Source organism: Mya arenaria, chromosome 12 (genome assembly GCF_026914265.1).
Source record: "Mya arenaria isolate MELC-2E11 chromosome 12, ASM2691426v1".
Classification (NCBI taxonomy): domain Eukaryota; kingdom Metazoa; phylum Mollusca; class Bivalvia; order Myida; family Myidae; genus Mya; species Mya arenaria.
Window position 1 is genome coordinate 69,027,249 of NC_069133.1, and position 25,181 is coordinate 69,052,429.

The 25,181-nt window shown below is 34.7% G+C and overlaps 2 protein-coding genes across 5 annotated transcripts in view; one reads left to right on the plus strand and one right to left on the minus strand.

The window, feature by feature from the left end:
- Window positions 1-22,429, minus strand: LOC128212236 (rho-related BTB domain-containing protein 1-like). Of its 3 annotated transcripts, none has more exons than XM_052917582.1 (9): window positions 22,349-22,429; window positions 18,503-18,793; window positions 17,735-17,838; window positions 10,055-10,246; window positions 8,777-9,702; window positions 7,952-8,070; window positions 6,506-6,745; window positions 5,342-5,490; window positions 1-4,807 (listed from the first exon to the last, which is right to left on the minus strand). In XM_052917582.1, exons 2-9 carry the CDS (start codon window positions 18,740-18,742, stop codon window positions 4,591-4,593), a joined length of 2,187 nt encoding a protein of 728 aa, XP_052773542.1. In that variant the 5' UTR covers window positions 18,743-18,793; window positions 22,349-22,429; the 3' UTR covers window positions 1-4,590. The 3 variants fall into 3 exon arrangements, with proteins under 3 accessions (XP_052773542.1, XP_052773543.1, XP_052773544.1); XM_052917583.1 differs by having other exon boundaries at window positions 22,327-22,370; XM_052917584.1 differs by lacking the exon at window positions 22,349-22,429 and adding an exon at window positions 21,757-21,856.
- Window positions 22,420-25,181, plus strand: part of LOC128212237 (drebrin-like protein) — a 14,145-nt gene continuing 11,383 nt past the window's right edge. For both annotated transcript variants that reach the window (XM_052917585.1, XM_052917586.1), the window contains exons 1-5: window positions 22,420-22,562; window positions 23,329-23,384; window positions 23,711-23,823; window positions 24,195-24,269; window positions 24,463-24,603. In XM_052917585.1, coding sequence (XP_052773545.1) covers window positions 22,480-22,562; window positions 23,329-23,384; window positions 23,711-23,823; window positions 24,195-24,269; window positions 24,463-24,603 — 468 coding nt within the window. In that variant the 5' untranslated portion in view covers window positions 22,420-22,479. The remainder of the gene's footprint in view (window positions 22,563-23,328; window positions 23,385-23,710; window positions 23,824-24,194; window positions 24,270-24,462; window positions 24,604-25,181) is intronic.

A 25,181-nucleotide genomic window follows, 5' to 3' on the forward strand; every position in this document is an offset into this window, starting at 1 on the left:
TAATTTTTGCCTCTATAATGATAGGCATTTAATGAGACATGAAGATTTAATCAGCACAGTTATACACAATCAACATAATACCATTTTGTTATCAATCACAGAATACAACAATAATAAGATATTTGATTAAAAAGGGGAGACAAATGGGAACAGATCTATGTGATATAGAATGAACATTGTACACAAGTCAGGTTTTTCTTAGAAAAGGGTAAAAAAGGGTTATTGTTAAAGAGAAAAATAAACTATGAAGACCCAGCATGCATGTGTGTCTCCATAACAATCATATACATGTATAGATAAAATGTAAAATAAAAAATACAAAGGGAGATAAATACTTTTTTCAATTGATACCACAAAACCTACCCTGAAAATGTTTTACTGATATACTTTTCCTGTGTTTTTGTTATATCTGTATGGGCTGGAGGCCTTAAAATATCACAATCAACGTTGAATATTGAATCTTACCCAGGTTGAACTTAACAGAAAGTTCATGTATCCACAAAGAATGTTAATTAACCAAAGCACTTTTAAAAAGGGTAAATTAACTGAATGTAAGCACTTTCCTAACTATTAAACTAGTAAGATGTAAACTGGTAGATGTATTCAGCACTTTTTTAAAAGAATTAGCACTGACATGTCCATGTAATTCACATGTCAATTATTTATGAGCACATACATATATATATATCAGAGGTAAGCATTTGCATACACATGTATATAGGCTATAGCAATACCTTAAAACAGTAAAGGGTTTATATCTTAATATATTCATGTGAGCGGTACTTAACAAAAGGTTGCTGATAAAAGACCGTTTAAAGCAAATAGCACTATCATAGATAAAAGCTGCAGCAGTTATTTGGTAAACTGATAATAATGTGTTCAGATTGACCAGGTGGCAGTGGGCACTGATTTAAATTCAAAATATTTGTTTAATATTTGTTTTCAATGTCCTGACCAACTTATTCAAAATGCCCCATTTTTTTTTCAAACACTGAATTAAAGCTGCACTCTCACAGATATACCATTTTTACAACTTTTTAATTTTTTGTCTTGGAAAGGGCAAATTTTTGCATAAATATCTGCAAGCCCATGCTAAAACATTGCTGACAAAAGATCAGACGGCAGATTTTCATATTTCTGTTCAAAAATTAATGTTTAATGGCTTAAACCGTTACTAACAGTTTAAGAAAAATGCATAAAATATAAATTATTGAATTTAAATATAAAAATCTGTGATCTAATATTTTTTCAGCAGTCTTATACAACCGGTTGTAATGGATTTTTGCAAAAAAAATGGTGCGGTCCAAGACAAAAAATAAAAAAGTTGTCAAAATGTTCTATCTGTGAGAGTGCCACTTTAAGAAAAAACTGCATTATGTTCCCCTTGTTAATGATGAATTGCTCATTAATGGAAACCTCTTATAACCCACCAACTTCCTGCGATAAGACTACCGTTAACAGGTACCAACACTCTTCTGTTAGTGTTTTTTACAGCAAAAAGGGGCATAGCTTGACAACTATTAAAGCCAGAGTTATAGGCCTTGCTTAACATGAGCATATTATTGATGGCAGCATGAGAAGTTAGTTTTCTTTGAATCTCATGGACAGATTCAGAGAGTTAAGTTTTTGCACGTTGACGCCGACAACTATGCCAACGACAATGATTGCAAGGCTTTAATTTGGAAGTACAATTTTGTATTTAATTTTTGACATTGACATTTGATCCTATCCTATTCAGTCGATATTCTGTCGTACACTCGTTGATCAGACTGCCCCACCCATTCCCTGTGGTAAATGAGCTTGTGTTTTAAAGCTCATTTGTGTTGCAAATCAACAGTTTAAAACAATATTACAATTGCAGTGAATATTACATTCAAACAAAAAATCAAAGGCATTGCTGTCGACATAAACGTTTATATAATCTTAGAACTTAAAAGTTTCTGAACTGATTAAGTCTCATATCAAAACTTTCCTCATTTGCTTTTTAAATGACAGTGTAAAAACATAATTGCATTATATTAAAAATATAAGAATGCAGTATCCAACAAAGTGCCCACTAACAATACATAAAGGAAAAACACCGTACTGAAGTTAAATTGAATTAAAAAAATCTATTTAGAGCAATCAATTACATGAACTTCAACTTGGGTATTTTACCTATTGGGTTCTTTTCCTAAGATTTATGCCTGTAGTCCAGCATTAAATATCATTATTGGTATCTCAAATCTGTTACACAAGATCATTTGAGATTCTTAGAAATACTACAGCTCAATTTATATAAATAATCAAACTACAATAATCCCACTGATGTTAAAAAGCATCTCAAAACAAAAAAATGCCCACACTGATCCCAGAGATTTCAACAGATTTCGATCCTCCATAGGTGGGATTTAGACTACAAAATGTGTGTCAAAATAGCATGGTTGTGTCCCCACCCGATCAACATCTGCCCCCAAACCCATACACACACACAAATAGAAGCATGAGGATTCACAATGTTTTCAAATCAAATATACAAGTTTACACTGCAAGTTATTTGACACAATATATTCACTCCACATTGAAATCAATGAAACCAATGATGACACCTATGATATTTTTATATGGCAGTTTAATTGAAAGGCAAGATTATTACCAAGATCTAGTATCCATTATTATAGCATGTACAACACTTGATGATAAAACAACCCATAAACCCTGCTACGAAATACACAATATTCAAGTAAAATACACAAAATATACTAAATGAAAGACAAAAAAAAGGATGGTGTAGAATCCTTTGCTTTAGCTAGAATCGGATGTGTCACCTGCCCATCATTTTTCACCTAAACGTCACCAAGACCTTGACCTTCGACCTACTGACTTTGACCAATTTTCATAGCAAGTTTAAAAACTCTTTGTTCAAAAGTTATCAATCTTATATGAAAGTGTGAAAACTATGCAAATGATGACACTTAACAAAGTAGTCCCTTAGTGTCTGCCATGCTTTCAGGGTGATGCAAAAAGGTCCCTTGCACAACATGATAACACATTTATCAACATGGTTAGAAAGATGACTTGATAATTGATAGGTATTATAAAAATTGAAATTGGTATCATATACTTGCAATTTTGTATAACAAATTATTTTACCTTCAAAGGTAAAAGTTTGTACAGAAATGAGCATGTTCAATGCTTTTTACAGATATTTTACAAGTTGCTTATAAACATGATAAATGGTAAATACATGTACCTTAAACAGGAGCACCGTAACCAGATGCCAATGGTCACCTGTTTTTTTTTAAGTCGATAAAGGAGCGTTAAACCATCCATATTAAAGCCAAAGTAATGGACCTTGATACACATGGCCATATTGTTACTGGTAACATGTGAACACATATTTTAAAAACAGTTTTTTAATTATGGCCAAGGTAAATGTTTAAGTACCAAGACTATGACAATACCTCAAACTTTCTAAAAAAACAAACAATGAGCTAACAAACCAAGCTTGAATTGGAAGCCTAACAACAGTTTCAACAATCTAAAAATAAAATACTCCTGCACTAAACAAAATAAAAACACACATCACTCACATGGTTTTTAAAACCTCCCAAAACTAGTTTTCACCGGATGAAGTTATCAATTGTTTAAAACAGGACAAGAAGTATTTACAGAAGGTCTATATTCACCAATAGAACAGTATTCTTAAAAACTGTAGAAATTTAACTGATTAAATTAACATGCATATGTAAAGGGGACAATAAAAAGGTTGATTAAGTTCAGCAATTAAAGCTAAATTTATAAATTCAACCAGATTAATTCATTCAGATTAAGTGGAATTTCAAAAATGAACTGATGGCCTTACAGACAGGGCAATGCCCCTTCCATAATATTGGCTTGACATACCTTAGTAAGAAAACTGCAAGTTCATAATGAGGAGTAGCCTTTCAGAGTTCATATACAGTCAAACCTCGTTGGCTCGAACTCCAAGGGACCGACGAAAATACACCGAGCCTGGGGAAATTCGAGCCATGTGGGAATGTTTACTTTCAGTAGAAATAAATCCTTGCTTAACATCCAGTTCATTCCAAAGATGAAAATCGAGCCAATGGGGTTTGACTGTAGTGTAGGATTGAGCATAAATTATGCCAAACATATCACAAGCTATTTGCTTATAATTAATCAAGTGTACACATACTACTAATTTATTAAATTACTTTTTGTCATATGGAAATGGCTTCTTTTAAATTTTCAGCTATTATTCATGCAATAAAAATCTCTCGTCCTTGAACATTTCGTAGCAAAAGTGAAATACATTACATTGTGTATTAATTATTACATAACTACCAAATGACTCGCCATGAGAGAACCCAAAACTAACCTCCTGAATACAACTCATTGTTATAATGATGACACAATTAATTACTAATGAACACAATTTAAATTATTGATGCAACAAATGAACACTAGGGTTAGAGTTGATCTAAACAATCCAATCCATTAAGTAACCAACACTCTCCACCTAATATATTCAACCAATCAAAACTAGTCATCAAGTTGATACAACCAATCAACAATCACTGTACATATAAACAATCTAACCAATCTAAACTATTCATCCAGTCTATCCGACCAATCAAATGAGCCATTCTCCTTTTCATCAGCGGCGATCTTGCTGCGGCGACAGAAGCAAAGGCAGCTAGCAGCGTTGGAACACTGATCCATGCGCGAAAACTGCTGCTTCAGCTGTATGGGACCCTTGCCTCGACGCTTGTTCTTCATTGCTAGGATCTGCATGTCCTCGTAATAACTCTGCTCTTTGATGTACCTGGGGGGACAAGTGATAGAATTATGAAATGGATTACTGGGATTTTAATAACTAGATCTAAAAATCAGTAAAATTTTTATGTTCCATTAAATTTGTGGTGCTGACTTGAATCTGACTGATATAATTAATCAAAAGAAAAGAGCACCAGAAGCGTTTACCGAAGTTGGTTGACTGTTGTTTATTCAAAGAGGCATAACTTGAAAATTATTAAAGCCAGAGATATGGGTCTTCATTATCATGTGCATATTGTTAATCGTAAGAAGTTTCATATGAATATCTGGAATGTTTTTCAAGTTTGGGCCAGGAGTACAGTATTTGTATGCTGATGTGGAAGCTCATAACACAAAGGCTATGCTGAGACTACCTTTTCGCTCAATAAACTGGCTAGCAATTAAAATCATATTTAAACAATTTGGATATTTTTTTGTACATTTGCCTTGTTCACTTTATCAATCACTAACAAAATTAGGACTAGCTCAATTGTTCATTTCATGAAGCAAAGAGAAAAATGATCCAGAAAATCTTTCAACAGACCACTCAGGGGGCCATCTGTTGCAGTCGAGAAACTTGATGTTTTCGGCAGACAGTTTGTGGAACTGTTTCAGGTACTTTTGTCGGATGATAAGGAAGTGGTTACACAGATACTTCATACACCAGTCGCTGAGTTGGGGCGCGTTGTGCAGCTGAAATACACACAAGAAAAAGATGGTGTTTTTAAATATTGTGATAAATCTTATTTAGAATGCACAGATACCTAATACTTCAGGCTGATCCATGTTGGGCAGCTGAACTACAAAAAGATTGAAGATCCGTTTATTCAAAACATTCATTAATAAACGAAGGTCAAATTTTCTCATTTTAATCATTCCTTTTAAAACAAACAGATACATTTGGTTATAAACTTTTGAATACAAAAGTCTCTCAGATGGCCTGCATTGTGCAGCTGAAATAAACACTGTTTTTCTCCAATTTTCTCAATGGATCATGTCAAATAAGCCTCATCTTAAGTAGTCATTCTTACCATTAATTTGTTAATAAAAAATATCATTACTACTCAGGGCCATGGTTTGACAATGCAATAATATTATCCTTTTGTTGATAAAATCTCTCCTGCACATAACCTTTAAAAGTTGTTCAACTGTACCTTTAAATGTCATATCATTCCACAACCAAATTAAACTTAAGATACACAAATGTAGCATGTGGTTATTCTGCACAGAATATAACTATAAAAGGGACTAGACACCAGATGAAACAATTGAAAGAAAAAAAAGAAAAATTGAGAAAATTTACATAAAATTGATATCATGTTCTACAATGCATTGAATGTTACTTACTGATGTATCACATTGCTTACCACACATGCTTCTTTCGCAGTTTTTGCGTGTTGAATTTCAATTCGAAATATACTGGGATTGTCTACCATGGTTATCCAAGTCAATTTAAAAATAGCGTCATATATATTTCTGTAGTAATCATGTGAGTTTCACATGCTAAATATACATACTATAAACTGGGAAACCATTATGGGCTTATTTAAAAACGGGTTATTTTTACTCAACTGTCACAGCGACAAAATATTCTTTGAATCATGTAAAATATATGGTATAAAATAAATAAATAATGATATAAATTGCAAAAAATTAAAACCATGCATTTTTTTTTAAAGAATCCTAATTCTTAATTCCATGTACTCACCTGTGCAGGCTCAAGAAGATTCAGAACATCCTCAATTATGTCCTCGCCTTCCTTATCTGCCTGTGAGAGGTCGTCCACTGCCGCAGCCTCAACCATTGTAACCAGTCGTGGCAGGCACAGTCGGTTCGCAGCCTCGATAATACCCAGGCAGTTCAGCGTGGCCCCTGTTGGGCATTCTCCAGTATACAGAAATTCCCGCAGTGCCAGAAATATATCCCTTGACACACCAGGAAGTAAAATCTGCAAAAGGAATTGGATTATATCATGATAGCAATAATGGTGAAATGCGAAAACAATATGGGGATTTACACCGCTTAATATTAACAGTTTTTTTTCAATTAGCAATAAGTTTAAGAATTTAAAAGCTAGCAAAAGGTTAAATCTAAATAGTGGTGCAACTTTTTATTTTTCATTTAAATTTAACTTTAACTTGCCTAATTGTCCCTCCAGCCCTCTCAAAACCCCAAAACCCTCAAAAATGCACCTTGCAAAATTATAGCAAACTACAGTCCTATACTGCAAACTGGGGTAACTGCTGTATGGAATTTGTAACAGGACAGCAAACAGAATAGCTGTTAATTGCAACTGACATTCGGTTCCATGCTTCCAGAACAGCTGTGCTCTAAAAACTTATCTATAAAATTTATAATAAATCTTACATTTTACAATTAAAATATAGGTTAAAACACTTTTCAAACACTAAGTCTACTTATTGATAATTTTCATTAATATCAGGTCAGGCTTAGAAATAACTACAAACTCGAGATTGTTTTTTTGAAAAAGCAGTTGTCTCCCCCATTGTGTGGTCGTAGCTGAGAAATAATCAATGATGGACATGAAATTTTTACTGGAGACAAACCATCTGTGAACTTTAAGTTTGGCATGTTTCCCCTGAATGTAAACGTCACCTTGTCCTTTGAAAATAAAAAAAATCAATAGGGGTCATCAACTAGCTAAGGTAAATGATTTTTTTCACCCCAAAGTCACTGTGACCTTGACCTTTGACCTACTGATCTCAAAATCATTTAGGGTCAGCTACTGGTCATGACCAACCTTCATATCAGTCTGAAGTCTGAAGTTCCTCGGTCCAAGTCTGAAGTTCTTAAGTCCAAGCACTCTATAATTGTTAAGCAGAAACGAAGTGTGACGTAAGGACAGCTGGCTAACAAATCATTTTGCACCTGAAGATCACTGTGACCTTGACCAACAGACTTCAAAATCAACAGGGGACCTTTTACCTACTGGTATCTATAGGGATCATCTTCTTATAATTACCAACTGGCATACTAAGAATGAAGTTCTTGGGTGCAAGCGTTCTTTCGTTATTGAGCGGAAACCATTTTTCAGCTTTAGGTCACCGCCAATATATATATAGTTTATACCTACTGATCTCTAAATCGATATATGTTATCTCCTGACCAACTCAAAGTAGACTACAGCACTCACACTGTCAGCAGCAGCCTCCATGAAGTTGTCATTGAACATGGCGTACATCATCTCACAGCGAGACATCAGCAGGGGCTTGTGGGCCCGTACAGCCCCGTCATCCAGTAGGAAACGCACGTCTAAAATGTAAATTTACATGTAAGTTACATAATCTGACACTAAGGCATCAGCAGGGGCTTGTGGGCATGTACAGCCCTGTCATCCAGAAGGAAACGCATGTCTAAAATTTAAAGGTATAGGAATGTTAAACCATCTCACAGCTAGACATCAGTAGGAGTATGTGGGCACATACAGCCCCGCCATCTAGAAGGAAACCATATTTAAAAAGTAAAGGTACATGAAGGCTACACCAACTCACAGATAGACATCAGTAGATGTATATGGGCACATATTTCCCATTCATCAAGCTGGAAAAAGGGCTAAAAAAAAAAACCCTGACAGTCATGAAATAAACACATACATAAAAAATCGATCAACCAACAAACTTGTATTTATAACAAAAAGCATATGCAGTCGAAATTGAATAAGTTGATCTCTGATAGCTCAATGTCAAACTTTTTTGCAGGTCCAAAATATTTTTCTTTATAGAACGATTCCCCTTGTGTCAATTTTTCAATATATAAAACGTTTGTTATCTCAAAGTATTTTCTGACGTCATGACCACTTCGACATAATTTTTTTTGACTTATTACTATTTTTTAAACAGATTCAAGGAATTTTAAAGGCTTTTTATGTATTTTCAAAATAAACTTGAAAAGAGAAGTCTTAATCCTGTTGCTGATTTAAAACAAACAAGTCATAATCCTACTGAACAAACAAACTCACCTGACAGCTGCTCTTTCTGGAGAGCTATCTCCCTCAGCTTGTTTCTTCGATGCTCATGAAATTTTCTCTCCAACTCAACATTCAAATACTCTTCAGCTGATGCGATATTGGAGATTATGATAGCCAGGTAAGGAAGGTGCAGGAAACCACATGCGGTAAGAACTTCATCGAAACAGTTAGTCTCCCTACGCACTGTCCCTTGATAGAGATATTCAAGAATAATCTCAAAGGCCCTAGGAGTTATCTCATTTCTGACGGTAACCACTGTTTGATGTGTAATCTTTCCTGGCTTGTGAGGGTTTTCTGTTGCCTGCTCCTCCACTGTAAGGAAGGCAGATTGCACAGGAATTTGAAAGTCAATCTGATTACGATTTTTAACATCCTCAGCATGCTGATGAATCATGTGTGAGATTCCATCTGCACTGCTTGATGTATTCATGTTCTGATTTGCTGGGCGAGCATTCTGACTAGATAGTGATCGCTGAAGAGATTTATGGCCACTTCTCTGATGAAAGACATCACTCTCTAAAAACAGTTCCTCGAAAGTCTTAGCACTTACAGCAAGACAAATCTTATGAGCCCAAAATTTCTGGCCTCTGACTACAAACACAACATCACCCTCAGATTCATTGCTGAGTAAATTACTCAAGTCCTCATGCAAAGTTTCCAGGGGAATTTCTATTTTTGGCATCTGCAATGGTGGCAGTTTTATGGGTGCCTGAAGTTGTGGGTACTGGATGCGCCGCAAAAATGTACTCCAAAAGCGAATCTTACGCTTTTCAACCATGGCTGCTCTGATCACATTAAGAAACACATCTTCCACACCAAACTTGGTGTATGCACTGCACTCGTAATATGGAACACCAATTTCCTTGGCAACAGCCCGTCCCTGGTCGGGGGTAACAATATCACTCTCTTTGACAACCCTGTGTTAAATATAAATACAAGTACAAAGCATGTTTATCTTGCTTTATTTCAAGTTTCTAATGTCTTTATATGTTATATCTATGGACATTTTAGGTTTTTATCTAAAGGTTTCTAATGAATTGCAAGAGACGATATAAAATAAGGTACCGGTATATTACATTTGCAAAGGACGACCTCTGAAATAATCTGAAACAAAGCTGCTTATCAAATTCATACATTTATTACCAAAAACGTTCTAAAATAGCATAGAATGAAAACAAAGAACAATTTGTTTGATCAAATGCCTGTCATATCTGACAAATGTTCTCATAATAAGGAACTGAGCCTCAGAAAATATCAAAGTTCCCATACTTGTACATGAGTCCCTTGTGGAGTTTCTGGTACTGCTCATCTTTGTAGAGGTATCGCATGTCTGCCTGGCAACCAACAAGGACAACGGGTGTGGTCGGGGCACGGCGACGGATCTCTGGGATCCAAACCTTCTTTAGGTTGTTGATTGAGCGGCCCATCACCACGCTGTAACACAGGAGAACTACATCTGCCCTGCAAAGGAAAAGCAATGGGCATAATCATAATATCAGATCTTCTAACATTGAAACGACATATCACCACTCTGTTACATGAAAGCACTATGTTCCCCTGCAAAACAGTGATGTGGAATAACGATGAGCATAAATTGAAGTTGAAATACCAAAACAGAACTTGAACAAGAGCATATTACTCTTAATCAATTTGTCAGTGGGCAGAACTTAACACTCATCCCAAGTTCTCAGTTGGTCAAGGGGCATAACTAAACACATGTCCCTTGTTCTCAGTTGGTCAAGGGGCATAACTTAACACTCATCCCTTGTTCTCAGTTGGTCAGGGGCACAACTTTACACTCATCCCTTGTTCTCAGTTGGTCAGGGGCACAACTTTACACTCATCCCTTGTTCTCAGTTGGTCAGGGGCACAACTTTACACTCATCCCTTGTTCTCAGTTGGTCAGGGGCATAACTTAACACTCATCCCTTGTTCTCAGTTGGTCAGGGGCACAACTTAACACTCGTTCGAGTTCCCAGTTGGTCAGGGGCATAACTTAACACTCATCCCTTGTTCTCAGTTGGTCAGGGGCATTACTTAACACTTGTCCCTTGTTCTTAGCTGGTCAAGGGGCATAACTTAACACTTGTCCCTTGTTTTCAGTTGGTCAAGAGGCATAACTTAACATTTATTCCTTGTTCACAGTTGATCAAAGGGCATAACTTCACACTTGTCCCATGTTCTCAGTTGGTCAAGGGGCATAACTTAACACTTGTCCCTTGTTCTCAGTTGGTCAAGGGGCATAACTTTACACTCATCCCTTGTTCTCAGTTGGTCATGGGGCATAACTTAACACTCGTCTCTTGTTTTCAGTTGGTCAAGGGGCATAACTTAACACTCATTCCTTGTTCACAATTGATCAAAGGGCATAACTTAACACTTGTCCCTTGTTCTCAGATGGTCAAGAAGCATAACTTAACACTCATCCCTTGTTCTCAGTTGATCAAGGGGCATAACTTAACACTTGCCCCTTGTTTTCAGATGGTCAAGAAGCATAACTTAACACTCATTCCTTGTTCTCAGTTGGTCAGGGGCATAACTTAACACTCATTCTTTGTTCTCAGTTGGTCAAGGGGCATAACTTTACACTTGTCCCTTGTTCTCAGATGGTCAAGGGGCATTACGTAATACTTGTCCCTTGTTCTTAGATGGTCAAGGGGCATAACTTAACACTCATCACTTGTTCTTGTTTGGTCAAGGGGCATAACTTAACACTAATCTCTTGTTCTCATTTTGTCATGGGGCATAACTTAACACTAGTCCCTTGTTCTCAGATGGTCAAGGGGCATAACTTAACACTAATCTCTTGTTCTCATTTGGTCAAGGGGCATAACTTAACACTCATCTCTTGTTCTCATTTGGTCATGGGGCATAACTTAACACTTGTCACTTGTGCTCAGTTTATCAGGGGCATAACTTCACACTTGTCCCTTGTTCTCAGTTGGTCAGGGGCATCACTTAACACGTGTCCCTTGTGCTGAGTTGATCAGGGGCATATCTTAACACTCATCAGAGTTCTCAGTTGGTCAGGGGCATAGTCATACACTTGCTCGTTGTGTTGAGTTGGTCAAGGGGACAACTTAACATTTGTACCTTGTTTTAGTTTGTCAGGGGAAATAACCTTACATTCATTTCTGGTTTCCAGTTGGTCAAGGGGCATAACTTAACCTTCAAATCTGGTTCTCAGTTGGTCAAGGGGCATAACTTAACACTCGTCCCTTGTTCTCAGTTGGTCAAGGGGCATAACTTAACACTCGTACCTTGTTCTCAGTTGGTCAAAGGGCATAACTTAACACTCGTCCCTTGTTCTCAGTTGGTCAAAGGGCATAACTTAACACTCGTACCTTGTTCTCAGTTGGTCAAAGGGCATAATTTAACACTCGTACCTTGTTCTCAGTTGGTCAAAGGGCATAACTTAACACTCGTACTTTGTTCTCAGTTGGTCAAGGGCATAACTTAACACTCGTACCTTGTTCTCAGTTGCTCAAGGGCATAACTCAACACTCGTACCTTGTTCTCAGTTGGTCAAAGGCCATAACTTAACACTCGTACCTTGTTCTCAGTTGGTCAAGGTACATAACTTAACAATCATTCCTGGTTTTCAGTTGGTCAAGGGAAATAACTTAACACTCATTCCTGTTTTTTAATTGGTCAAAGGGAATAATTTAACATTCATTTCTGGTTTTCAGTTGGTAAAGAGGAATACCTAACATTCATTCCTGGTTTTTAATTGGTCAAGGGGAATAATTTAACATTCATTTCTGGTTTTCAGTTGGTTAAGAGGAATACCTAACATTCATTCCTGGTTTGCAGTTGGTCAAGGGGCATTTGCTATATGACTAAGCAATTGTTAAACCAGAGTTATGAGCCCTATTACATGTATGTCTAAATAAGGTCATTGTGAGCATGAATATTATGTTTCACGTTCAATAGTTTTGATAGAAACTATCATTTTTCAGGTTAGAGCATACCACCTTGACAGACAACCACAACGATGATGACATCAAGGCTATTACTTTTGTTCTTTGCAAGAAACAGATATGCCTTATAACAGACTTGCTTTGAGAGGCAAAAAATGCACAAAGAGATTGTAATGTGAGAAAATTATAATTGATATCAACAACAAATTTTCAAGTAAACTTTAAATGGTAAACAACTTAACAAAATCAAGCAAAGTTCACTCTTTAAGTATTTTACTAGTTTGTTAGGAAAGTGTTTAAAGCTGCACTCCCACAGATTTACCATTTTTACAACTTTTTTATTTTTTGTCTTGGAAAGAGCAAATTTTTGCGTAGATATCTGCAATACAATGATATAAGATTGCTGACAAAAAAATCAGTTCGTAATTTTTCATATTTTGGTTTGAAAATTATTGTTTTATGGCTTAAACTGTTACGAACGGTTTATGAAAAATGCATTAAACATCAAATTTTGAACTTAAATATAAAAATCTGCGATCTAATTTTTTATCAGCAGTCTTAAATAACTGGTTTCCATGGATTTTCGCAAACGGCTCGTTCCAAGACAAACAAGAGCTGTCACAGTATGTGACGAATGCCCCCGAATGTGACATTGACCTATGAACAAGGTCAGTACATGAAAAGTTAAAGATCAAACAAATACATATGGCAAGTTATTTTAAATTGCCTCTGAACATAAAAAAATACCACCCATACTTGACAACCTACATTCTTATGTCCTTATATTCAGCATTCCATTGTGAATAAACACTAAGTGTATCTTTCAACTTAGAGGTAGGGACATGGGTCTTGCATACGACACGTCGTCTTGGTATGTCGAACACATGTGGCAAGTTATTTTATAATCTGTCCATACAAGGGAAAGTTACAGCCCGGACACGAAAACCTATAATCTATGTCCTTATATGCAGCATTCCATTGTGAATAAACACTAAGTGTGACCTTGACCTAAGAGGTAGGGACACGGGTCTTGCACGCGACACATCGTCTTGGTATGTCAAACACATGTGGCAAGTTATTTTAAAATATGTCCATACAGTGGAAAGTTACAGCCCGGACACGACAACCTTTACTCTATGTCCTTATATGCAGCATTCCATTGTGAATAAACACTAAGTGTGACCTTGACCTTAAGAGGTAGGGACACAGGTCTTGCACGCGACACGTCTTCTTGGTATGCTGAACACATGTGGCAAGTTATTTTAAAATCTGTCCATACAAGGGAAAGTTACAGCCTGGACACGAGTTATTGAGCCAGACACACGGACGGCACACAGATGGACGGTGCGATTTTAATATGCCCACCTTCGGGGGCATAAAAATAAACAAGTTGTCAAAACGTTCAATCTGTGAGAGTGCAGCTTTAACAGATAATCATGATAAAACATGTTTTAGTTTATAAAATCAATTAAGCAAGTAATTGAGCCAATTGAAATGTGATAGTTAAACCTGTTACACTAAATTAAGATATTTCCATAAATAAGGACCAATTACTCGAATATCTCAGCCTGTTTTTACTGTGGAAAATCGATAAGCAGCCCTAATAAATACTTCTGGGGAAGTTAATTATTTCCTTATTTAACTTGCATTTAAGAATTGATAGACCCTCTTATCTCTATAATAATGTTGCAGAATAATCAGTTTGGTTCATAACATATGTTATGAAACTCTTGTATCTTGCTCATGGGTGTTTCTCAAAAGAATTTACATCAATACACTACAAAAACTAAAATAAACTGTTTTACCTTTAAAAAAAATTAATGTATTCATTCTGTGTGAAGTCACTATGAAAATACCTTAAGTCTGCAAAAAATACACCAACATTTATAGATTACCCTGGAAGCTAATCTGGTAAATTCTTGTCTGCTTAATTGTTTCTGGTGATTTCAATACGAATGTCTTTGCCAATTGTGCCAAGACAACATGTGGATATATTGCCTCTGTTTGTTCACAAGTTTTCTTAAAGATTTGACCCAAGTTTTACCCCCATGTGACACACTTTTGAAGTCTACCAAATTTACATCAAGGTGAACATTCTGACCACAGTTTGAACAAAGTCTGACCTATCAATACCAATATTTAGTTTTGGACAAGATTTTTGAAAGATTCGACCTCAAGATCTAGTTTATGAGCTCATGTGACCAAGTTTCAAACCAATCATTGAATTTATCAAGGGAAACATTCTAATTAAGTTTCATAATCATAGGGCCAGACATATTGCCTCTACCATGTTCCTAAGATTTTTTCGAAGATTTGACCTAGTGACCAAGTTTTTGACACCAAATGACCTAGTTTCAGATTTATCATGGAGTTCATCAAGGAAAATATTCTGATTAAGTTTCATTAGTATTGGACAAAATATTATATCTCTAGTGTGTTCGAAAGATCTTTTTTATAAGATTTGACCTGGTGACCAAGTTTTTGACCCCATGTCATCCCCATTTACAAGCAATCAAGATTTTATGAAGGTGGACATTCTGCCTAAGTTTGAATATCATCTGACTAATCCATACATGATCTGGTTTCAGAGAGAAAAAAATGTGAAGGATGGACAGCGCCAAACAATATCCCCGTCCCGAAACCTTTGATTCGGCAGGGGAAAACATCAACAACAATACCAATGTTATTTCAGTACCTTTACTTTTTGAAAAACAGGCAAGCTAAAACTCACAAATGCGGCTATATACATGATCATGTGTAAGTGGTCAACAATATGTTTTGTCCAATCAGAAGGCAGTATCTCTCAAATTTCCAAAACTTTTATTTCAGTAGATCAGCCTTTATTGATTTTAATCTGGTAAAGTGGTATATATAAACTGTGGCTGGCCCAAATATGGGGTAGTTTACACAATATGATTTAGACCACTAAAATACTTAAAAGATTTTTAGTTAGTCCTTACACAAAATAAATGGACATGCAACTGTGTCGTCTCAAACATCTTTTTGTAAGAACATATAAACAATCTTTAACTATTACTAAATGTTGGTGAGACTTGAGGAAGGTTGTCAACACATATTGCTGAAAATGTGTACATAAGGCAAGATATATCTTTAAAATAAAACACTATAAGCATAAAAGCCCCAGCTGAATAAACAAACCACACACATAGCGTACACATTTATAAGGCTACTGGACATTGTTCACCTGTCAATGCCCTTTCATTAAGGTTAAACTTTTGTTTAATTGCATCTAGGACCATTAATAACCATCATAGCGGTACTCCCAGATTGCATGGATAAGACTTTCTACATAATGTTTTTGGTCATTTAGTGATATATTTGATGTTACATGACTTGTCATTTGTGATTTATTATTTTCAGCTTAAGTTCATGAAACAGGACAGCATCTACTTAGTTCACACACAGTCTTGATAAAGTACCTAGTGGGTGTCATTCTTTTGTAAAACAAGGCTTATTTAATTAACATCACCAAATAACAATGAATCATTTTGTATAATAAAATCAATATAATTACCATGAAAACTATCAACAAAGATGAAATAATCAGCTCATAAAATTACACAATAAAAATTCTGAAATTATGATAGAGTACTTTGTCCAACATTTTATCTGCCAATATAATCAATCATTAAATGTCAATATCTGTGTTAAAAGTGTCAGTTCTGTTGATGAACGAGAATTTATTTAGTGCAACATTAATGTAACATGAGTAAATAATACTTGAGAGTGTGGGCTGAAAACCGTGCTGTTAACTATATGTTTAAAGGTATTTTAAGCTGAAAATAAATTGTGGGTTTCAATTTCAGAAAATGATACCTGCAATAAGATATGGAGGAATACATTATCAGGTTTCTCAATAACTTTGGGCTTAATCGTCCAAAATATCAAATGTTACAGCCCGGTTGTTGTGATAATTTAGTTTTGAAACCAGTCAATTCTAACAGGCTAAAGAACAATTTGAACTGTCCATTTTGGCTGCCAGCCGGTTGGAATTCATAACAATGCATTATATGTTATATATTATTCAAGGATCCAATCGCACAAACAATTATTAATTAATCCATATTTGTAAATTTTACGGTTTACATTTTAATTGTTCAATAAAAAGCATACATTATTTCAGATAAAATTAAGTAAAAAAAAATTAAATTCTTTGTCAAAAATGTCCAGCCAGATGACATCATGCTTGTCAAATTAGAGAGCAGCAATCAAATAAAAAATGAAGTCATCACACTGACGAGTTCATGCAAACTTTTTCTCTTTAGCGTATTCTTCGTGAATACTTTAAAATGATAGCAATCTCCTTTTTGTCTCATTATGAAGAAATCTTTAGTTTATATCAGGATAAAACATGCATACAAAGCCCAGAATTGGGAGCGAGAGCACATTACAAAGTCACGCTTTGTTAGCTCGTTACAATTTTAACACCATCATAGCTGAATTTCTAATCATTAAATTTTAAATCTGGGTGTTATCAGACAAAAAACAGGGTAATGATCCTTTTATTTCTGGCAAAAAATAAAACCCTTGAAGTATTACCGCAACAAAAAACATAATACTACCAAGTCAATAACTGCATTGTAATATATCTTGCATGTTACTGTAATATGGCTGTAATCACAAATCTGCTTAATGATAATAAAAAGCCCTTATACACAACTGCTGTAATTGAAACCATAGTTCCCTTATACACACCCACTTTAAGTAGACCACGGCCCCCCGATACACACCCCCTGTTAGTGCAACCCTGAACCCTAGGTATACATCTGATTATATTGATTAATCAATCAATTTTATTTTTATTTCCCATTATAGATAAATAAAACAATTCAGATAAATCGGACATTTTTGGGGTCAGTTATAGTTTGACAAAAACAATCTGGGTAACTGGACTACCAGTAACTGTTCACAATGCCTTGGTCATTTGAATTATAATATGTGTTGTGTGTAGGCAATACTCAGTCACTAAACATATATCCTGTAAACAATATTCAATCCTTATACGTACCCTCTGTAAGCAAAGCCTCGGTCCTTATCATGGTAGCCAAACGTGTCCCAGAGACGTAACGAGACGTAGCCCCCATCAACAGCAACCACAGACTTGTTTAGAATCTAACAACAGATAAGGTTGAATCAGATCATGGACAATTCTATCTGTACATTAACAAGGGAATTGAGACAATCATAATGCTATAAATATCTATGGATATCAGAATATAAATTACTCAAATAAAATACCGTATACAAAAATAATATGGATAAACAATAAATATGATTTAAACTATTTTCAGGCAAGAACTATGTAATGTAATCTCCACATTTTTTCACAACAATATAGAAGTTTATTAATTAACAGTGTTCAACATCATGTATTCGCCAAGGGAATCGCTAAACAGATTCTGATTTAAACACTTAGAAAGCTTCAGATGAATATGACCTCTAGAATTCATCTGTAAGCGCATACATGCTGGCTTTTAAATAGACATTTTGCATCATCACTTAGATAGCTAGTGTTTAATTTTGCTTAACTAAATAAGCAGCAAGCTGTGCTTGGCTTAAGCTGAATGAACAGTTTGGCAGAACAAAAATAAATAATTATTAATACTATTACTCCTACTTAGTGCCAAAATCTAAATTTCTTTCTGTAAGGAAGCTCAAGAAGCATATCATGTGATTCCTTCATGCCTTTTGTGGTCATGACAGAAATATAGATATCTACTAATTGTAAGTATCAATGTGAATGTTTCTCTCCAATCAATGATCTCTCACATCTTACATGTGGATCCTGCCTGTAGTGATCATGGGCCCACACCGTGGACACATGTGTCTTCACCAGCTGGTCGAGACGGTACGCTGTGTCGCACGCCCAGGAGGTAATCAGGCATGTCTTGCCAGCACCACTGTCACCAACAACAACGCACTTGATGTACTCTGAGAGTACTGTTGGGTGGTAACTCATGGCGGGCACTGGCTCACGTTTCCGTGATGACACGGGCGACTCCTCCACATCGAACATTGTTGCAGGTGGGAGATTTATGCTTGCTTTCTACATTGTTAAGAAATCAATCTGAAATGTAGGAAAACAATAATTTCATTACATGAAATCAGAGCGTTTTTATTCTCTGAGGCATATAGCTGGATGTTATGCTGTAAATCAAAACCATAGCAAATATCAGCTTTAAGAATTTTTTTATCCAAACTAATTAAGATTGCATAATTAACAAATCTTTACAAGCTGAGCCAAACAAACTGCAATGCTACACATTCAATCATTGCAAAAATAAGTTTTCACAGTGAAGTTGCAGTAGGTCAGGAAAAGCCTACTTTATGCCCATAAAAAACTGAGGAGAAATATTATGATATATTATCTCAATGCAGCAGACTCTTTCATTAGTGGCATTGTTCCAATATTAATTGAAGAACACATATGCCTGTCTTTTGCATCTGCTACAATGTTCTGCATGGCATCATCCATTACATTGAAAAATCAAATATACGAACAAGTGCCAGAACACAATTGTAGCATTTAATGATTTCAGATATATTTCAGTCAAACAATACAGGCATGTATATAATGTATTAAAATGTATCAAGTGTTAAAACTATCTTCTGCGTTTAAAAGAAATAACAAACGTTTAAAAGAAATAACAAAGGAAACGAACCATATTGATTCCAACATATTGTACTATTATAAGGAAGCAATAAAGAATGAAATATCAACTTAAACCTGTGTGAAAGTAAGGAAATTCCAGAATTAAAAAAATAGCCTTTGTTTATTATTTGCAGCACTCCCAACAAAAATGCAAAGATTTTTTTCCTGTGTTTTGTATTTTTGGCTTACATACACGATACTTAAATGGTAAATAATGTTTGACGTTGAATCAATGTTTTCTTGCAATGTGGTTGCACAAATTGAAGATTGCCAAACCCATTATTAATTGTATTGATGCAGCATTCAGATCAAATAAGATATCTAATTAAGTGAAAACTATGGCCCAATATCTGTGCCTATTAAGGGTAATGTGCATGACTCTACGCACAATCCAGTCTGTCATTGCACTTTAAGCACCACCTTCGGAAAAACTAGAGCAATTAGCATAAACCTTCAATGAAGCAACAGCAGGAGATGTTATAAATACTGACACTTTCACACAAAAACTGAGCACATTGGTAACGAACAGTTTACACTTGTCAGATCTGCCTAAAATAGCCACAGATGGTGGTACAGTACTCTCAAAAATAACCCCTCGAGCTTAAATAGGCTATCATTAAGATATAAACAAGAACGAAGCTAAAATTGGCCCATTAACTTTTTCCTTACCAAACCAATCAATTCTTAAATGTATATATTTCAATCTTTGATGTTACCTATACAGACACTTATAAATCACACTGTTTTTCTTATTTATGTCATAGAATACCACAAATTTTTACTCCAAAAAATTGCTTTATATCATACAAACTTATACTATCTTTAGTAGAAAGATTAATTTTTCTTACTTACAAAACAATCTGCATACAGGTAACAAGAGATAGTCATACAGGCAAAAATAAATAATTCACCAGTGTAAATTCCAAATTCTGGAAATAGTTTGATGAAATCAATGCCATAAGTATTGAATTGCAACATTCAGAATGTGAACAATGAAATGAAAAAGAACAGGTTTCTCTGATTAACAGTCAGTTTAATTTAAGACCCTCAAATTTATGTATTTATATAATATCAAATACAAGTGTAATTAGCATTTTTGGAACCACTCATTCATATGAACAGCACACATAAAGAAAAATAACGATCCATCTATGCATGTGTGAAGTAATAAGCATAAATTGTTTTATTTTCAGCAAACATTTCAATACAGCAGTGGTCGAAATTAGCACAAGCCCGCAAGCCCTGCACTGATAAAATGACACCCTGGCTTGCTCAAATTCTGAATTTTATATAGCAGGGCTTGTTCAAAAATATGTTTCCATGCAATAGTATCAGAATTCGGGCTTGTTCATCCAAAAGTCTAATTTCGATGACTGATACAGCTCTGTCAAAATAGTATAAATTAACTTAACTGTCAACTATGAATTTTTCAAAATTTAAACAAATAAGAATGTCTTAAAATTATTATACCCTATCAAAATTTGCAGGCAACAAATGAAAACATTCTTTGGGCTGGACTTCCCTCACCCCTATTTTTTTTGGTATTTGGTATTATAAGAGAGATATTTTATGGAGTACTTTGGACTCAAGGCTAGCTAGGTAAGGTGATACACAGTAACTCAATATTTGGCATTATTCATTATAAAAAGCATTTGATGTAATTTTTACGCAGAATTTGGGTGGGAAATGAAGTAGTATGCATGGTGTCAATTCATGTTCAAGGTACATGCAACTGCAGTATTTTCTGATTATTTTAGGTGTCAATTTGGCCTCATACCCAATGTTGAAACATATCCTTTTTTTCAAATGTGAAAATAAAATACCCAATTTTATGTTTAAAAAAGGAGAAGACATTAGACCCCCAAACCATTTTTTTTGAGGTTGTGTATTTTTTTTAAAATCATCTAATTCTATCATCTTTTTTGTAAATTTTTTTTTCATCTCTAGGCAAAATTGGAATTTCCAGTTTGGGTCAAAATGGGCCATTTTTTCCAATCAGAAAGACCCAGGGCCAAGTCACAAATCAGTAAAATAAAGCACCTTGAACTACAGAATGGTGACAGGTGTGAAATATAAAATTATGATTAATTACAATATTATAAAAGAAACAAAAGGAAAACAAGAAAGTGAAACTGTTATTATCTGCTTACAACTTTATTTATATTTTTTAGTTATTAAGCGTTAAATAAAAGTTACTTTTATTGTTTTTCCTTTGTCATTTTTTTGTATCTTAACTTTGTAATTTATAATGGCAACTGTTCATTTCCAATAACCCAACACAGTAATCTGGTAAGTTAAATGTACAAAATTAATGCATACATGAAAATCCATTTCTCACCATGTTATTCCAATAAATAAGCTTAAAGTGAATTATGTACCTTCATCACTTCATCTGACCATCCTTCAACAAGTCCAATACATCAATGATGCAAGTTACATTATGAATTGCAATACATGCATTGTATGTACTATCCATGACTATTCAAGTACAAGCATGAACACTGCATACCATTAAAGCATTCTAAATAAACAGATACAATTACATAAGCACAGTATTGGTATTACCGGTATTAACACTCTGCATTTGATATACCTACCATAAGGATAATATTGTTTGAACAGTAAATTTGAACTGCACAGATTTTCATTCATGATATTGGACAAAAAGTGAGAGTTTAAAATTTAATGGTCAAATATTTATTGACTTTGACAATAGATCAAAATTGTTCCATTTAGATGTATGGTACACTGGGATTCATAAAATGCCCAAAGCTAAATTAGGTGAAATTTAGTTTACCTGACATTAGTCACAGATTGATATTTTTACTAAACAAAATGTAAACATTCCTGACAGAAAGTGTGTCACAGAGCAATTGTAAATTTTAACTCAAGAAACAATAGTCATGCAAGAGAAATGTAGAGAAAATACATATATGTTTTCAATGAACCTAATAATGCAAAAGCGTAAACCTGTCATTGCATGGAATTCGTATTTCATTCCATGCGTTTTTATTTCCCCACTTCTGACATCTTGATGTGTACATAGAAATCTGTGTACACAAATACTCGTGACGTAGTACGCAAGCGGCCTGTCAAAAGCAATGGCGATCGACTTGAGGAAACACAAAGATGCGCTTTTAAAAGCGTATAATGATGTTGTTGCGGATAATAATAGTACAGATTGGTAATACATTTTGTTGTTTAAGTTGCGTATACTCACGGAGATTTTTTTCAAGTCAGGAAACTCAAAACGATGCAGTTTCCATTTGAAAATGTTTATCAGTTTACTTCCGCCTTTTTAGGAAGATGTAGTCATTCATGTTTTTTACTGTTACCGTTTGGATATAATTGCACTTTAAATTGTGATCATAATTCTTGCGGTCTGACTATGTGTTTCAACTTAAAAAAGTACTGTACCGTTGGGTGTTAAAGTTTTACTTAACTTTTGTATAAGAAGATTGAGCTGTTGAAAAGAGGGTGTATGCAAAACATGACTCACCTTATCAAGCCCTCTGGCTTAGGGTTTAATTGTCCTTTTTTTAGTAAAAGAAGACATACATTCCCACAACTTAAGCTATACATACAGAATACTTCAGCAATTATGCTGAATGTTTAGTTTGATTTGTAAAAATTATATGTCAAGATTCCGTAACACTCGTCCATAAAACTACTGAGACTGGGACCTGATGTAGATACCCATTAAATTACTAGCAATAATTATATTGTGTCTTTTTTGGATTTGTGGCTACATAGCTATAAATAAAATATATTGCATCTGACAACCAATATTGACTTGTGCACCTTTAAAGAAACAAATTTCATGTAAAGAGGAAGAAAATTAAAGTTATGCTCTTTTACTGATTGAAATAAGCAGCAAAACATGAGTTTGGTATTTTTTTATTTGATAAATAGCCATGCATAAATACATAATTTTAATGATCTTTTTTCAGGGCAGTTTTTACCTATGAAGGTCAGACAGCAGTTCTTAAAGTGGCAGAGACAGGAGGTATGTAAAAAGTTAAAATAATATAAAACAGGATTTATCAAATGAACTGTTGTCCTTTTTTTGCTCAATCTAAAGAGTAACATGTAGGATTTGTTTTGCATCCTGATTTAATACGAAAGAATTTGTCACAGTTATGTCATAATGGTAAAAATGATGAATGACGGTTGGTATGTGTGCTGTGTAAGCACAGTATGTAAGCAGTGTTCAAATACAAGACTAACTTTATATGTTTAACATACATGCAAAAAAATAACATAACATTAAACATACACATAATCTATTTAATGTAATTGTCATCTTTATTTAAGGTGTTTTTTTATTTCCAGAGGGTGGTATCAGTGACATGGTTGATGACTTAAACAGTTCCAAGATCATGTATGCCTACTGCAAGGTGTTGGACCCCAACACAAACCTGCCAAAGTTTGTCCTCATCAACTGGGTATGTTATATATTCCATTTTGACAAACATGGTAAAAATGATGCCTGAAAACTATTTTTTCCCAAGTTTCACATTCATGTATACTTAATACATTTTGTGAGATGACAGTCTCAAATTATTAGCACTTGTAATACAAGTTTGATGTGAGTATCAGCCATCTTATTGTGACACAAATCATTATAGCTGATGACACAATTCAGATATGGATATCTGCTATCTCATTGTGCTATAGGTGGTATCCTTTATTTTTTCTCTCATAAATTTCTATGATATGGGCAACTGTAACCAGTCTTGTACATTGTTGAATGAATATATTTTCTATTGACTTAAATGATAAACAACACACACTCGCACACACACTTGTGTTTCAGCAAGGAGAGGCAGCCCCGGAGTCCATGAAGTTTAAGTGTGCCAACCATTTGAGAGATGTGACCAACTTCTTCCATGTAAGTATACTATTGGGACCATCATTCATTTATAGAAAATGCTACTGAAAAAAAATATATTTTTAATAAATCAAACTGATCCTGTGTCATTCAGTACACATGTGATAATTTGAATTCAACTGTTGAAGAAACAAAACAAAAATATGTTAAACATTTTTACTCACCACGTTGAAGCTGTCTTGTACACTTTCAGGGTATTCATGTGACAGTTAATGCCCGTACAGAGGATGACATGGATGAAGATGATATTCTGAAGAAAGTGGCCAAGTCCTCGGGATCGCAATACAGCATCCACAAGGAGAAGTCAAAACCACAGGAACCAATCGCTGCTGTGGTAAGGATGGTGTCTTTGAAGCACATTGTTTGTATGCCCCCGTGAGTCAGGGTGAATGTTTACAGAAAAGCAAAGACTCAATCAGCTTACCAAATCTTGACCACAAAGCCATTTGAACAAAGAAAATGTAGAGTTACGATTTAATTGGTTGGTAGTAGTAAAACCATTTGCAAACAGTACATGTATGGATATTTTGCAGATTTAAGTTTGTTGAGTTATTTCCTTGTGATACTTCTGATTAAAGTATATGACAAATAAATGTAGACTGTATTCTTTAATGTACAGGAAGCTATTATACAGGCCATAGCTGTTGTACTTGATTTGAATTGCACTTGATGGATCAAGGCTGGACATAAACCTGTTATCAATGTGTACAATGCATTGAAACTAACTTGAAGTAACACATAGTTACAATTAATTTATTTTTCGTATTTTTCCATTAAAAAAGATTACTAGGTATGTCTACCTAGTAGAATTCATTCTTATGCATGATTGGCTAGTCGATGTTATCACTTGATATTACCGAGTTAGGTATATAGCTTAAATATTCCAACAAGTTAGAGTAAGCCTTTGTAGCA